The following is a 16925-nucleotide window of genomic DNA, read 5'->3' on the forward strand; positions in this document are numbered from 1 at the left end:
CCCCCCCCCCCCCCCTTTTTTTCCTCCTTGAAATGTGTATCATTACATGTAAGATCTCTCAATCAACCTCCTTGAGGGCCAACGTCCTCATTAGTATATCATTCCGTGTCTGACTCTAATACTAAGTGGAAAGAAACATTCCTTACAAGGGTACAGAAACCTCTCCCTAACATACGCATTTTAAAATTGATGACTGACGCCTATAAGTAACTAGCTAAAGTAGACCGTATCAATTGAAGTTTATAATGTAAATCAAAAGAATATTATATTATAACTTTACCATTTTTATGTTGTGGTCCGTTGGAATTTATTTGGGGGTTACCGTAGATGCTATTGAGATAGAATGTGAATGGTCTAATAGAATATGAACACGTACATTATTGAATTTAGCGACACCGGCTGTGACCATACTACTATCTTATTTCTAAATTTCGCCCAATACTTTCTTGCCACGTTTCATCCTTTGTTCGGCTGTTTAAATACTATGTGACCAATGGGTCACTTTTTTTTTTCTTTTTAAACTGTATCTAGACTCTAGAATGGTCTCTCACTATAAAAAAAAAGTTCCTTTTAATTAATTATCTTTATTGTTATTTATTTTGAAAATATTTTCTAACCACTTTCATGTGATTACAACCCAAGATACGACAACACGTGAACAAAAGTAAGATTTATACATCAAAACATATGAAAGTAGTATTGTTCTTAAAGTCGGGTCGGATGATTTGAGACTATTCAACTTAAACTATAAAAGTTGAGATAGGCTGTGTTTGATTTTTTTTTTTCAATTTATATTCAGTTGAATTTTAAGATAATAAAAAAAAATTGATTCAGTTCTCTTGAACTTTTTTTATTGGGTAAACTCAACCAATTCGATCAAGTAAAAGCTATAACTTACAATCCAACTGAATTCAAAGGTTCAAATTATTATGAAAATGAAAGAATATTTGATATTGTTAGTATTAGTTTTATGAGATTTTAGTTATTAATATAATAATTTTAAAAAATATATTTTTAAGAAAAGGAAAACTCGAGAGAGAACTCAACTAAACCTAATTTGAAAATAATGAATTGAGTTGAGTTAGGTTGTGGATTTGTAACGGTCCAAGTTCACCGTTAGTAGATATTGTCTTCTATGACTTTCTCGTCTTCCAAATCAAAAGAAAAATGGGCTCATTGGGAAGAAAGATGGAGTGCGGCCTATAGAGCACATGTAAGACCCAGTCAGGTTGATCACGCAGCGAATCTCTATCTCTCTCTCTAGATATCTAAAGATGGAGAGAGATGTGAAAGTAATAGCCTTATGTTAGTTATGCCCTGTGAGAAGGCATAAGCATCCATACAGACATCATCTTGATCTACACTTGAAGTCACATTTGTTGGCTGATCAAGAACTTCAACAGCATTTGACTTAATATGACATGTTCTTTCGAGCTTCCCTTTAAGATTTTAAAACGCGATGATTCATTCCCCTTTGAACAGATAAAATCCAGAACCCGTTGATAACAACCATTAAACACAAACTTAAATTAATTTCATAGTTAATATCTCCATTTTCAATTTAACAATCAAACAAAACAAAATTAAAAATATAACAATTAAACACAAATTACAAATTTTGAACACAATCAAGGGAAACAAAGTTACCAAATTATTAAAAAAAAAAAAAAAAAAAAAACCTTATTCAGGGAGTTTGAACGTAGCTATATCCTCATGTTGAATCCATCCATATTTTTCAAGAAATGGGTTGGCCAAAGATTCCGGTGGGTACTCATCAATACAATCATCCCAAACATTGCCGCCGTCCAAATCTCTCGCAACCTCCCACAAACAGCTATTGCATTTAAATCCAGCCCCAAAGCTTATCATCAACACCCTCTCCCCTTTCTTCAACCTCTTCTTAGCTTCCATATACGCCAGAACATACCACAAACTACTCGCCGATGTGTTCCCAAATCGGTGCAATGTCATCCTCGCCGGCTCCAAATCGTACTTCTCCAGCCCCAAACTCACACCAATTCCGTCGATCACCGCCTTCCCACCCGTATGGATACAGAAATGATCCACCCCTGTTTTGAAATCCACCGCGCTGGTTTTTCCGCCGCCGCCGCCGCCGCTCTGTTTCCGGTTACCCTTTAGTTTTTTCATGAAACTCATGACTAAAAATTGGAGAAGCTCTCTAATGGGTAAGATTTTCGGGGCGATTTCACGGAGGTTGTCGACGAAAGCCCTCGTCGCCGCCTTGGGGAGGTTTTTCCCTAAATGAAAACCGGTGTTTCCTTTGTCGTCCTCTGTTTGGATACAACAACCGTATGATTCATCTCTAGCGCCGTGGTGGGTTCGAATCAGACACTTGAGTTTGAACATTGCTCTGTTTTTCAACGCCGTTTTGTTCGTTAAGAGAATCGCACAGCCGCCGGATCGGAATAAGCAATTTGAGAGAATCATGGATTTGTCGTTGCCGGAATACCAATTGGGACTTAACGATTCCGATGTTACAACGAGGGCGTTGATGTTTTTGTGAGATTTAAACACTCTGGAAACGATGTCGACGGAGATTAAACTAGCGCTGCAGCCCATTCCGGTGAGGTTGAATACCTTAACGTCGTGCCGGAGTTTGTAATGGTTGATGATTCTAGCGGAGAGAGAGGGAATTGACGACAACATGGAGACGTTGACGACAAGAACATCGATGTCGGAAGGGGAGAATCCGGATTTGTCGAATAGTTTCTGGATGGTGTCGTGGAAGAATTCGTCCATTTCGGAGATCCCATCATCGAGAGTCGGGGAATCTTCACGGGCGGCGAACATGATTCTTGGGCCGTAGGTTTGTTCGCCGATGCCGGAGCTGACGACGGCTTTAAGGAGGAATTTGTACTCGTTAAGACCGAGATTTTTGGTTCTTTTAATGACATTTCCGCTGAATTCTGTGTTTAATTTCCTGTCGTCTGTCGGCTTGTAACATTGGTAGCTCAATATGTAGCATTCTTGGTGTCGTTTTTCATGGAAGTGCTTCCAAATTGTGAAGAGGAAATACAGAAATGAGTAGAGATAGAAGAAACTCAGAAGCTCCATTGATAAAGCGATTATGGGCTCTGTTCATACGATGGCTATGTGAGAGAGGAAGAACAGAAGAAGAGAGAGAATGAAACGAAGAACACAAATTATTGGGTTTGGTTTGGTTTGGTTTGGTTTGGATTGGAGTACTTTTCCAGCTTCCAAACCCCATTATTTATATAGAACAAATTTAAGTACAAAAATATTTTGTTTTTGTGTCTAAAATGTTTGATTTTTTTTTTCTCATTTAGTCATTTTTTAGTTAAAAAAAGAATGGTATCTATGAGTGCAACTTCTGAAATCTCGTATCAGTTGGAGAGGAGAGCAGATTTTTCTTTGAAAGGGTGTGGAAAGCTCTTTCCTAATGGACGTGTTTTAAAATTGTGAGGTTGATAGTGATATGTAATGGGTCAAAGTGGACAATATTTGTTTGCAGGGCTTAGGGTGTTATAAATGGTGTTGGAGTTAGTCACTGAATAGTATGAGAAACTGGTTTCAGTAGGGTTAGATTCTCTCTATAGTAGATGCGTTTTAAGATTGTGAGGCTGATGACTATACATAATGAGCTAAAGTGGACAATATCTATTAGTGATGGGATTTAGCTGTTATAAATGGTGCTAAAGTCAATCACTGGATGGTGTGAGACACTGGTTGGATTAGGGTTAGACATTCTCCATAGTAGACGCGTTTTAAAATTGTGAGGCTAACGACTGTATGTAACAGGCCAAAGCGGACAATATTGGTTACTGGTGGGCTTGGGCTATTATAAATGGTGTTGGAGTAGTCACCGAATGGTGCGAGGCATTGTTCGGAGTAGGCCTAGATACTTTCCATAGTAGACGCGTTTTAAAACTGTGAGGCTAACGGCTATACATAATAGGTCAAAGCAGACAATATTTGTTAGTAGTGGGCTTGAGCTGTTATAAATGGTGTCAGAGTAGTCACCGGATGGTGCGAGACACCAGTCAGAATACGGCTAGACCCTCTCCATAGTAGATACATTTTAAAACCATGAGGCTAACGACTATACGTAACGGATCAAAATGGACAATTTCTATTAGCGGCGGACTTAGGCTGTTATAAATGGTATCAGAGCAAGTTACCGAACAGTACGAGGCACTGATTGGAGTAGGGCTACACACTCTCCATAGCAGACACATTTTAAAACCGCGAGACTGACATCGATACGTAACAGAAAAAAACGAACAATATTTATTAACAATGGGTGAGGCTGATGGCGATACGTAACAGGCAAAAACAGACAATATCTATTAGTGGTGAGGTTAGACTATTACACGACTTATCTCATCAGATCAAAAACTGCTTGACTTTACCAAATTTAGTTTCTAAGAAAGCTCCTAAGATATTACATCCTAGATAGCGACACTCAATGTCCACTAGCTCAACTTACAACGACTAAAAATATTTTTTATTCATGAAAGTAGAGGATACCCGAACTTAAGGCATGTGTCCTAACCAGTTGACATACGTTAATGTTTGTCATGGAACAAGAAAATCAAGCATTTTCCCATCCAAACACGACCCTCCTAAATCTTAATAAGAACGGAGTCAACGAAGCCAGGTGGTTGAAATTCAACTAAAGGATATTTATTAGACTAAAATTTTCAGCTTCACAGTTAAGCAGCTTACCCAATTTGGTTAGCAGCAATTAAGAAGACAAGCCAGCCGCTGTGCTTTATTTTGTAGAGGGTCGGGCAACGGGCATGGGCCAACACTCATATGCCCCAATTAGAGAAGCTATATTAAATTATCATTCTAAAATTAAAAAAAAAAATATCCCTTTTATTATATGGTTCGTCACTCATTTTAGGCATAGCGTGGTCTTCTTGCAACTATACATTAAATACAATATGTAGATTTAAACCAAATTTAGAGAAGCATGTCCACTGTATCATCATAATAATAATAATCATATTAATAAATGACAAAAAAGGAAAAAAGAAAAAAGGGACGGTAATTATTGTACGAATACGAGCTAGGGCTACAAATCAATAATATTAGTGCTAATACGATATCAAGGATTGTCATAGTTTGCATGAATCTCGCTCGATTTGAGGGGATTAAGAGGAGGATTGAGACGTGGTTCGAAGAGGTTTGAATCGTTTGACGGGTTGAAAAACTACTCGTCTTCGTCTTAGTAAAAGATCGTTCAAAGGGGAGATTTGTCCGGGGACACAATCTTTATTGGTCATTGACTTAAAAAAGACTAGTAAACTTATTAAAGTTGGTTTTAATTATTTATTATGCCAGTTGGTCAAAATGGGAAAAAAAAGTTACAAGAGAGGAGGGTAGTTGTGAGTTTCTATGGTCAATGGGAAAAAATTTATTACTGGAAATAAAAATATATTATGATATTTAATATTTACTGCGACTTGTCAATATTAAATAGAATAAAAATATTTTTTTTATTAAAATAAATTAGAATTTTGAATTTTTTTTTTTTTTTTTGACCCACGTAGTAATTAAACTAATATATATACCAATCACAAGGTAAACAAGTCGTGAGAGGTTGAATTGTCAAAGTTGGAGGAGCTATCCATGTCACTTGGCCAGTGAAAGCTCAAAGTCAAACCCGAACAATTAAGTTAAAAGACATGTCAACTCCAAAATTAGGATTTTTTTTAATTTTTTTTTTTTTGTGAAACGTCAAATCATTTCAAACAATGTATCGATCCCTTAACGTGAATGCACTCGGTAGCTAAAACGTTAAATTATATTTATGCTTAATAGTCTTTTTTTTTGCAAATACATCACGAACGTACTTTAATTGATTAACTAACCTAAAATCGTTTGATTAAGAGGTTGGAGGTTCGAATCGTTTAACTCCACGTATTATAACATGCATGAGTTTGACCATCAGTACTGATCGAATAAAAATATGAATTTTTTCAGCGCTTTTTTTTTATTTAAATTATATTTAATGGTGGAATGTGACAAACAAGTCTTTGTCTTGGAAATTTTTAGCCTCCAAATGGTGATATGTCATTGTACTTACAGTTAGCAGCTGACCAAATACAGGTGCCAACATTAAAGGATATCACAAACTTGTAAGTACTGTATTTTTGTTCTGAGGTATATAATTTCTATTTGAGGTCCGTGAGATCTCACGTTGATTGGAGAAGGGAACGATTCCTTATAAGGGCATATAAACCTCTCCTAACATACACGTTTTAAAATCGTGAAGCGAATGGCGATACGTAACAGGTCAAAACGAACTGATTCATTAGCAATAGTCTTGGACTGTTACAAATGTATCAAAGCCAATCGTCAGACGGTGCGAGACACTGGTCGAAGTAAGGCTAGGCCCTCTTCATAGTAGACACTTAATGGAAAAACCCAAAAAGAATAGTACCTGAATGAGTACCTGTTTCGTTGTGTAACTCTGAAAGACGCGAGACACGTAACGAGTTGAAGCGAACAATATTTGCTAGTAATGAACTTGAACTGTTACAAAATCTGTCTCCACTCTCTCCAAATCTCATGAGTTAAATAAACCTCTCGAATACATAATAATATATAATAAAAATTGAAGTTTATCATATTTTAAAAAACATATAAAATATCTTAATTAAAAAAAAAGAAGATAATGTTATTTATTTTAATTATTAAATTTTAGGTCTTTAATAGATACAACTGGTGCTATTAAGATTTAGGATAGACCATTACTTCAATCTAATCCACTTTAAATTTTCCAACAAGAAAATCAACCATAAGTCAAACCCTAATTATTTAAGCTTTGAACATATCACAATCTAAAAAAAAAGTTGAAAAATATCTCCAACGTGTATGTTAGTTAGCTGGTTAAACTCGTTCAGAATCAAGAAGTCGAGGGAGTTATAATAATATAAAGTTATTATAAAACTCATTTTTTTTAACGTGTATACTAATTTTATTTTAATTTTTAAAATATTATTGTTAAATAATTAAAAAAAAATTAATCGCTTCAAATATTGCAAAATCTTAATGATGCGTGAAATTATATTTAGAAAAAAAAAAACACGACACGATAAAATGGCGGTTAGAAAACATTTATTTAAATATGTTTGTAGAAAACTTACTCTAAATGTATAATGGGATATAAAAAAGAGCAATCAAAGTAGGAATTTGGTGGGAGAAATAATTATTGGATTGGATTTTTAAAAGCAATTAATGATTTATTGAGTCAACTTAATTTTGGGGGAAAAAAGAATTAAAAAAAGAAAGAAAGTGAATTATACACGCCACTTGCTAACTAAATTTGGTTGTGTAATTTATTATTTTCCCTCTTTTTGTTGATAATTATATTACGATTTAATTCCATTTAATTGGTTTAAAATAGATATGGGATAATTATTTCATTAATTGGGATGTGGGTTTTATCAATTTACTTATTTTTTATTAAAAAAAGGAAAAAAAAAGGGAAAAAAACCCTAACCAACCGATGATTGTCTGTCAAATCCTCTTAACAGGAAAATGAAAATATTTTTATAAGAGTGTAGAAATCTATTCCTAACAGACGCTTTTTATAATCATGAAGTTGATTGCAAGTAACGGGTCAAAGCGAACGATATCTATTAGCGGTGAACTTGGGCTATTACAAATGGTATCAGAATCAGACACCGGGTGGTGGGTCAACAAGGACATTGGGTTGAGATCGAAGCGGATTGTGAGATTTTACATTAGTTGGAGAGGGGAACGAAACATTTCTTATAAGGATGTCCCTAACATACCCGTTTAAAAAGTATTTTGTTCTTTTACATTGAAATGACGTAAACATTTAAAAATCATATCGATACATGTAATTTTAAAATTTTATTTTATCTTTTTGTTTGAGTTTGAGGATTATAAATTTGAATTCATAACCTTTGTAATGTAATATTTTTTACATAATAACTTTCAAATTCATTTAGTAATAACTATTTAATAATAAAATATATAATAAAAAATATATTTAAAAAATAATAAATAAAGTCACACCAATAAATAATATAGACAAAACTTGTCAATAATAGATCGCTCGTAAATATAATCGAATTCTTATTCATATTTAATGGATGAGAATGAAAAATAGATTATTATAACCTTATTTGGTATACATTTTATAATTTTGAAAATGAAAAATAATTATGATAATAATGTTAATATTAATATAAACCATAATAGTTATATCTGTTTAAATTATTTATATTAATATAATAAATTATTTATTTAAACAATTAATTAATATTTATAAAAAAAATATTAATTAATTAACTAATAATAAAATAAGTTAAATTTATCCAATTAACTAATATAAAAAAAGTTGGTGAAGTATTTAGTCTTGATAGTTACAATTAAATTTTTTAATTAAAAACATTATTTGATTATTTAAATTTAACGAATTTATTTCAACTTCCAATAACCCGTTATTTAATTAATACTTAAATTAATGATTATAGGAAAAATTAATTATTTAAAATAAATATATAAATAATAAATTTATGTTGGAATATGAGTATTAATGGTATAGTTTGTAAGCATTTTTTTAAAAAACTTTAATATATATGAACTAACTAAAATTTTAATGGGTAAAAATTATTTTTCAATAAAAATAAATTTAAAAGAGATAAATATGGAATTAATACGTATATTTATATTTCATATTTCACGTCCATTTGTTGATCTGAGTTGGATAATAATGAGTAAAATGTTATGAACATATAATAACGAATAGATATTTTTATGGGGTTATCGGTATTGAGATATAAATTTGGGGTATCGATATCGATATGGTTCACCGACAACCTGGTTTTGGTGACGAAGGAAAGGAATAATAAGGGACAAAAGGGAAGTCAAGTTGGGTAGGGAAAAATAGAAATCCAAGTTGAAGGGGGAATTAAAGGAGGGGGAACAAAAGGCAAGGGCATGTGCCAAAAGAGAGGGCTTGGCTTCGACTTAATGCACCACAAACCACTTGAGTTTTACAATCCCTTTCTTTCTCCCCCACACCCACTCCATGTTTCCATCTCTATCTCCCTTCCCATAGCCAGCTGCTTCTTTGCACCCATTTCCCTCCTTGCATTTACTCTCTCAGCTTCCCTCTTCTGCCGCTTTTATTGTCGTGTCGTGTCGGTCATATCGCTACTGTAACGGTTCAAGTCCACGCTAGTAGATATTGTTTTTTTTTTTTGCTTTCTCTTTCGAGGTTCTGCTCGAGGTTTCTAGGAAGAGGTTTTCACATCTCTCTCATCGATGTGGGATCTCACAATCCAACCTCCTTCTAGACCCAGCGTCCTTACTGGCACACCGCCTCGTGTCCACCCCTTCTAGACTCAACCTCCTTGCTGGCATCTCGTCCGGTATCTAGCTCTGATACTATTTGTAATAACTCAAACTCATCGCTATTGTCCTCTTTGGGCTTTCCCTTTCGAGCTTCCCTTCGAAGTTTTTGAAAAGCGTTGGCTAGGGAGAGGTTTCCATGCCCTTATAAAGAATGCTTCAAAAATCTCTTCCTCAACCGATGTGGGATCTCACAATCCAACCCTCTTTAGGGCCCAACATTCTTGTTGGCACACCACCTCGTGTCCACCCTCTATGGTAGCCCATCATCCGGTGTCTAGCTCTGATACCATTTCTAACAATCCAAGTCCATCGCTATTAGATATTGTACTCTTTGAGCTTTCCGTTTCAGATTCCCATCAAGGTTTTTAAAATGCGTCTCCTCCTAAAGATAGGTTTCCACACCCTTGTAAATGATGTTTCAAAAAAATCTCTTCCCTAATCGACGTGGATCTCACAATCCAACTCCTTTCTGGGCCCAGTGTTCTTGCTGACACACTGTTTTGTGTCCACTCTCCTTCGGGGCTCAGCCTCCGTGCTGGCACATCTCCAAATATCTGGCTCTGATACCATTTGTAATAGTCCAAGTGCACTGGTAGCAGATATTGTCCTCTCTTGACTAAGTTTTCCATCAAGGTTTTTAAAACGCATATAGTAAGAAAGGTTTCCACATCCTTATAAATGATGCTTCGAAAAATCTCATCCCCAACCGATGTGAGTTCTCAGAGCGACGATGTCAGGTCGGGAAAACAAGGCAAATTACGGATTCGGTTTATTTAGTCTCTTTATAATTTTAAATCTTTCGACGTAATTACATTATTATTATTATTATTATTTGATCTAAAAAGCTGAAAGCACAAATTAATAATGATCAAAATAAGTTAAGAGGCGTAGTTAAAGATTATACAATAATAATTGACAATAACCGGTCAATAATAAAGATTAATTAAATGATAATTATTAATGAATTATTCAAAATCTATTTTAGGTAAACTAATTATGGCTAGCTTTTTCTATTGACATTATTATTGACCAAATTGAAGCTAGCTTACTTGGACTATTGACGTGTCACATTTGAGCAAAAGCTAATGGGCTTGAAATTGAGAGGCCCAGTTAAAGGTTTAACGTAGGAATGGGCTTTGTTGAACGAGGGAGGCCCATTAAGAAGGATCGTTAGAAAAGGATGGACCACAAGTATTTTATTTCTCATTTATTGTAAAAATGGAAAGAATTTTGATGTACATGAATAAATGTATCAGTCTCAACGGACAAATCTCCCTCGAGAACACGGCGAGGAATGGGACGATGAATAGTTCGAGGACGCGCTCCCTACACTTTCGGATCCGGATCCGTAAAAAAGATCCGATAAGTAATTACCCAAATCATCAGGGGAAAGTCTGACAACTGGATCCGACCCGGAAACTCGCCTCGCACGACCCCGATTCCTCGCGTAAAACTCGCCATATAAAGCCCCGAGTTCCTTCGCCAAGGAGATTTTTAATTCATCGCGAAGCTTTTGATTGGGGACGATCCAGGAGGTCTGTTTTCTGTAAGTTTCTTCAAAAGCTCTGTTGAAATTTCTGAATGATTCTCTTGCATCCTCCGGCGAGATCTCTGCTACAACGTCCGTCGGTAGCGATGAGAAGACTCCGCTCCATCCAATGCGCATGTACTTGGAGGAGTAGAGTTTGATCTTCGATTCGTGCCTCTCAATCCACTCGTCGCCGAGGAGGAATCTGAGATTTGAGTTGCGGACTTTGTCGACGATGTACCGGAGATTGTTCGCCAGGAACAAGTACGAGAGAGCGACGTCGTTGTAATGCTCTGCTTTGCCGTCGAGTTTGCAGAGGAGGACGAGGATCAACCACGCGAAATGTAAGGTAATCGGATTATCATCTTGTTTTGGCGTTCCGTAGTATGATTCTGGCATTGATAATTGTGTTGGTAGAGGCGAATCGGCCACAATGTCGTTGAGTATTCCACTGTAATCGGAGAGGAACGAAATGTAGTTCATCACGTAGCGAGTGAGTGGATGAACTCCGCCTTTTGGAACAGGCGTTTTCGATGATTCTTTCTGAATAGCCATTTCGAAGTCGGCGATTAATGTTCCAATATTCTGTCCGAGTTTGATCAGTGAATTGACGGCTTGTGACTGTACCATTGATGTTGCTGTGGATGAGAAAATATAATTGATCTCGGGCCAGAGGTCGGCTATGGCTTCGTAAAGGTCTAGGGTAATGAAAATTTTCTCGGGAGTTTTTTTGTATTTTGCAGCTAATTCTGGGAATTCAAACAGAATCATCGCACCGTCCTTGGAAATTTGAGCGAAGCACGATTCTCTAATGGGAACAGAAGCCGAGAAAACGTGATCGCAAAGGATTCTCTCTCCTTCGAACAAAGATTTCACAGCGGTTTTCACACCTCTCAACCAGATTTTGATTTTGATCTCCAGAACCTCCCAATCCATCTTCTGAACTTTCGACAAACTCAATTTCTCAATCCCTAGGTTGTAGAGACCCTCGTCAATAATCGATTTCCTCACAGTTTTATAAATCTTGACGCATTCTTTGCCATAGCCAGTGGAGATCATGCAATCCGCAATTGCTTTCAAATCCGCCATGGCCGACATCGAAACTCGCTCGACCTCAGTAATTGATTCGTTAGCAAACCGGAACTCATCTTCCAATTCCACTTCAAAATCAGAAACACTGGACCTAGCCGAAACCGTCATCGGCGATTGGACGCTGGAAACCGAATCCGGATACAAATACTCCCGATTCACAGACAAAATCCGGTAAAACTCTTTCTGAAGCCTCTCCATGCCGACCCTCATCAAATCGTGTGCACGCACAAGCCTCTCCGATGACGAATGCCGAGAAGCAAGGCAGTGCATGGCAGCATGTAAATTCTTAACCGCCTTAATAAACTGCCGAGCTTCCTCGCGGTCATCCCCTTGAAACAAAGAACCAGCAGCGACAAGATCAGGTCTCCACCTCGCCACAAACGACTCTGCAACTTCGATTGTCTCCTCCACCATAGAATCCGACAAAGTGGGGCGAGACGAGTGAGACGACGACGGCGTGCCCGGTATAGAAGAAGAAGAAGAAGAAGGTGGAGATTTGAAGAACACAGTCCTCATTCCCTTCTGCGGCATCGATTGTAAGTAGGAATTCAAACAAGGGAAAATCCAAAACTGATCCAATACAGAAATGAAACGAAACCAAAGGAATCCGGGTAGAATTTTCTGGAAGTGGGCGATATTAGAGGTTTCTTGAAGGGGATTTTGATGGGGGAAATGGATAGCTGGAGGGGTACTTATAGACGAAAATAGGGAAGAAAGAGAAACCGAGTAAGGGGGATTCTTTTTTGTGGTTCCATTGTTGTTTGTGGTGTAAAAAGAGGAAAGTGGAGCAGTAGTTTCTGTTCTTGTGCGAGTGGATTCTACAAAGGCATTTATTTGTTTGTTTTCGGTTGTGCGCGGAGACGTCAGATTATAGGTGTAGGCCTCCTTCTTTTGCTTTTGGTCCAAATAAATACAAAATAGGAAGAGACGGCCGACCGCCTTGCTCTTTGGACTTTTCTACTACACGCCTTTAATCCCAAGTTTTCTTCCTTCAAAGTCCACTTTTTCCAATTTTTAAACTTCCTTGTGGTTTAATTTTTTGTATTTTTTAAGATGCACCAACTGGTCTCTCAATTTTTAGTTCAATTTCTTAACCATTAAACTATGTTGGAATAATAAAATTGACATGTTTATTTTGTTCTAGTTTTTTTTTACTGGTTAATGGTGAGATCCACCTCGGTTCGACAGGAAACTAAAACATTTTTTATAAAGGTATGGAAAACTCTCCTTATCAGACACGTTTTAGAACTGCGAGGCCGACGACGATACGTAATGGGTCAAAGTATACAATATTTGATAGTAGTGGGTTTGAATTGTTACAAACGCTGGCCTCTAAGGGGGAGTGAACTGTGAGATCCCACATCGGTTGGAGAGGGGAACAAAGCATTCCTTACAACCGTGTGGAAACGTCGAAGACGCTAGCCTCCAAAGGGGTGGATTGTGAAATCTCACCTCGGTTAGGAATGAATCATTCCTTACAAGAGTATGAAAACTTCTCTCTAACAGACGTATTTTAAAATCATGAGGCTAACGACAATACATAATGGGCCAAAACGAATAATACATGCTAGCGGTGAATTCGAGCGGTTACATTAATTGATATCTTATTGAATGAAAATTATAATAGCATTTTTATTGAAAATATTCTTTTAGAAAGGGTTGAAATTGGAAAGTAATCTAGACCCAGCCTAAAACAACTAATCAAAAAGTCAATTTTAGTATAATTCAATAAATGAATAACCTTTTTTTAAACAGCAAAATTCAAATTTATAACTTGCATCATAATAGGAAGGTTATTATAAAGATTTTTATGGCTAGAATAAAATTAAAGTTTAATTTCTTATTATTCTAATTGTATATATTAAAATTATGGAAACTAAACTATATTATAATTGAATCTAAAAAAAAATGACAAATAAAAATGATTTAATTCCTAATGTATGATTTTGCTCTCACCCTCATTCCACAAAGAAGGGCTTAGACCTAATTTATTAGTTTGAATGGATTAATATTAATTATTATTATTATTATTATTATTATTAAATGATTCGAATGACATTAAAATATTTTACAAAAAAATCTCACGTGCAAAAGAATTGGATATTAAAGATAATAATTAAATTATTACTTTCAACTTCTATAATTGGAAAGTCCAGTCATAAAATGAATAAAAAATTTAAAAAAAAAATGTTACGCCTCCTTTTTTTTTTTTTGTCACCATTTTTGGGCTCTTTGTTGTTGAACTTTTTAATAAAGTCAAATTATTATTGTTTAATTTAGTTTAATATTTTTAATCCAATTTGAAAATTCAACATTTTCCTCTCCTCCTCCTAAAATATTATTTAACTTAAATGTTGGCCTTTGTCTGTTTACAGTTAAACACACTCAAACCGTTTGAGACTCATTCCCTGTTTTTTATTCATGTCGTTTGCTTCCTTAATTAAGTTAATAAAGTCTTTTTTTAATTAAAAAAAATTTATTAATTAAAAAAAGAGTCAATTATGAAATGGATTTTAATTAATTTTCTGATTTTATAATCATAAATGTATTCAGTGTGCATATGAGACGACAAAAATTGACCAATTCCTATAAATGCGCGTTTTATTTGAAATTTAAAATTTTGGATAATTTTTAATTTAAAAAATTGTTTATGAGACGCAAATATTATTCCTTTTATTTACATGGAAATTGAAAATCAATTCCCTCCAAACTATATATAATTGAATTCCAAATTATATATAAAAATATAATTCAACTTTTAATGTCTACTTATCATATATATATATATATTACATGATAAGCTGTGAGATTTTATATTAGCGAGAAAGAGAACGAAACTATTCTTATAAGAGTATGAAAATTCTCTCTAACAGACGTGCTTTAAAATCGTGAGACTGACAATGATACGTAATGAGTCAAAGTGGACAATACCTGTTAGCGGTGGACTTGAGCTGTTACCTAATAGTTAATTTGATCGTTAATAGCATAATTTGTAATTATGAATAATAGTTAATTTCTGAACTGAAAATGTCACATTTACCCTCTAAATATGATGAAAGTTGAAGGGATCAAAGATTAATATTTTAATGATGAGTGGAGAATAAAAAAGATAAATAATTTGAACTATAAAAAAAAAAAAAAAAAAAAAAAATTCAAATAAGAGTGGCCCCTGAACACATGCCACGTGGCGATCAATTGGGGTACTTGAAAACTGGATGTCACAAATTGACTAAGTTAAAATTAATTAATTAATTACTAATAAACAAAAGTCCAAATTAATTTTTGTTATTATTATTTGAAGGTGTTTCTGTGGATGTTACAAAATTGTGGTACGTTTATGGGGTCCACCATTTTGTGTTTGTAGATTTAGAAATACGATTATATTGATACTATATTTATTAAACTTAATTAATTTATTATTTGTAAATTTTATATACTTATTATTTTATAATACCATATAAATTTTAATATATTTTTTTAAAAAAATTCTTTTAATTCTAAATATATAGAAAAAATTTAAAAATTATTTTCATAATCTTTCTCGTCTGAACTAAAAAATCCAAAAATATACTTCAAACCTACATTTGTTGAACTTAGTCTAAAAATTAGTCAGAACTAATTAGAATCAGGATCTAGAGATGTCCATAGAATAGACCGAAGACAGAACCATCACTGCAAAACTTTACATATATTTTGAAGGTATTCACAATTAAATTTTTTTTACTATTTATTATTCATTTTAAAAAATAATTCTTTTAAATTTTTTATTTTTTTATTACAATTTTTATTAAAAAATGCAAATATACCTACAATATTCTAATAACATAGTTTTAAAAAATTTAAATTTTATTACTTTTAACATAGTATTTAATTTTAATGTTATGTATAGTCTTAAAACTAATCAATTTTTTTTTAACATGGTCATATATATATATATATATATTAGGGTGCAGCTAGGAGGAAGATGAAGAATATAATTTCATTTATAGCCTCATTTATTTAAGGAGAAAAAAATGTTTTCCTCTCTCTCGAATTCTCTATCTAACATAGAGAATGCGGGTTCTTTTTTGGACAGATAAAATAAACATTTCTAAATCTATGGGTCAGTATACGACCAAAACCTAATTTCCATAGATAAGGAGAAGCCTCTAATTTATGGTCACAAAACCGTAACAAGGTTTAGACCCGAATATGGAATGTGTTTACAGATGTATTATAAGTATTTTAATTGGTCCACGCACAAGAATAAAGAATAAATGCCAATGCTTTTTACTTTATTTTTACAATGACTTTCAATCAATAATGTGCTGTATATGTGCGTAAACTTTAATTAATTTAATTAATTACCACGTTTAATATGAACACATGCTTAGTGACAGCTTTACGTTTTTTCTCTTTTTTTTTTTTTTAAAAAAAAGGACAAGGGAATTAGATTTATGGTATTGTTTGTTTTTGGCGTGTATTTATTTTTGGTATGTTTTTTAAAAATTAAAATCAATCCAATTACTAAACACACCAACAATAATACTTAAAGAAGTAAAATAATATTTTAATGGTTATACTTTTAATAAATTTTTAAATTAATTTTTGGAGTTAAATAATAATAATAATAATTTGAATGGGATAAAAGACTTTCAAAATTTATAAAGAAAAAACAAATATAATCTATTTTTTTAAAATTAATAATAAATTTATTATAGGAATAATTTTAATTAATTATAGATTTTTTTAAGTGTGGGAATCAAAGTGTTATTTTGAATTTTTTTTTTTTAATTCTTTTTTGAAATGAGTGCAATTGTTAATATTGGACATAATTATATTTTAGAAAAAGAAAAAAAAAAGAAAAGAAAATACCTAATTTTACATATTAATAAACGTGGCCACCACCACGTAGACCTTTTCAAAACGAACCAATAAATAAATAAAT

General features: G+C 33.8%; 2 protein-coding genes across 2 annotated transcripts; both read right to left on the reverse strand.

Annotated features, from left to right (window-relative positions):
- Nucleotides 1-1616: 1616 nt before the first annotated feature.
- On the reverse strand, nucleotides 1617-3188 carry LOC111451001 (3-ketoacyl-CoA synthase 12-like). The gene has a single exon (XM_023091217.1). It carries the CDS (start codon nucleotides 3073-3075, stop codon nucleotides 1681-1683), a length of 1395 nt encoding a protein of 464 aa, XP_022946985.1. The 5' UTR covers nucleotides 3076-3188; the 3' UTR covers nucleotides 1617-1680.
- A 7371-nt stretch (nucleotides 3189-10559) lies between these two features.
- LOC111451022 (exocyst complex component EXO70H1-like) lies at nucleotides 10560-12953 on the reverse strand. The gene has a single exon (XM_023091250.1). It carries the CDS (start codon nucleotides 12527-12529, stop codon nucleotides 10637-10639), a length of 1893 nt encoding a protein of 630 aa, XP_022947018.1. The 5' UTR covers nucleotides 12530-12953; the 3' UTR covers nucleotides 10560-10636.
- Nucleotides 12954-16925: the final 3972 nt, after the last annotated feature.

The sequence above is a fragment of the Cucurbita moschata genome, unplaced genomic scaffold (genome assembly GCF_002738365.1).
Source record: "Cucurbita moschata cultivar Rifu unplaced genomic scaffold, Cmos_1.0 Cmo_Scf00013, whole genome shotgun sequence".
Classification (NCBI taxonomy): domain Eukaryota; kingdom Viridiplantae; phylum Streptophyta; class Magnoliopsida; order Cucurbitales; family Cucurbitaceae; genus Cucurbita; species Cucurbita moschata.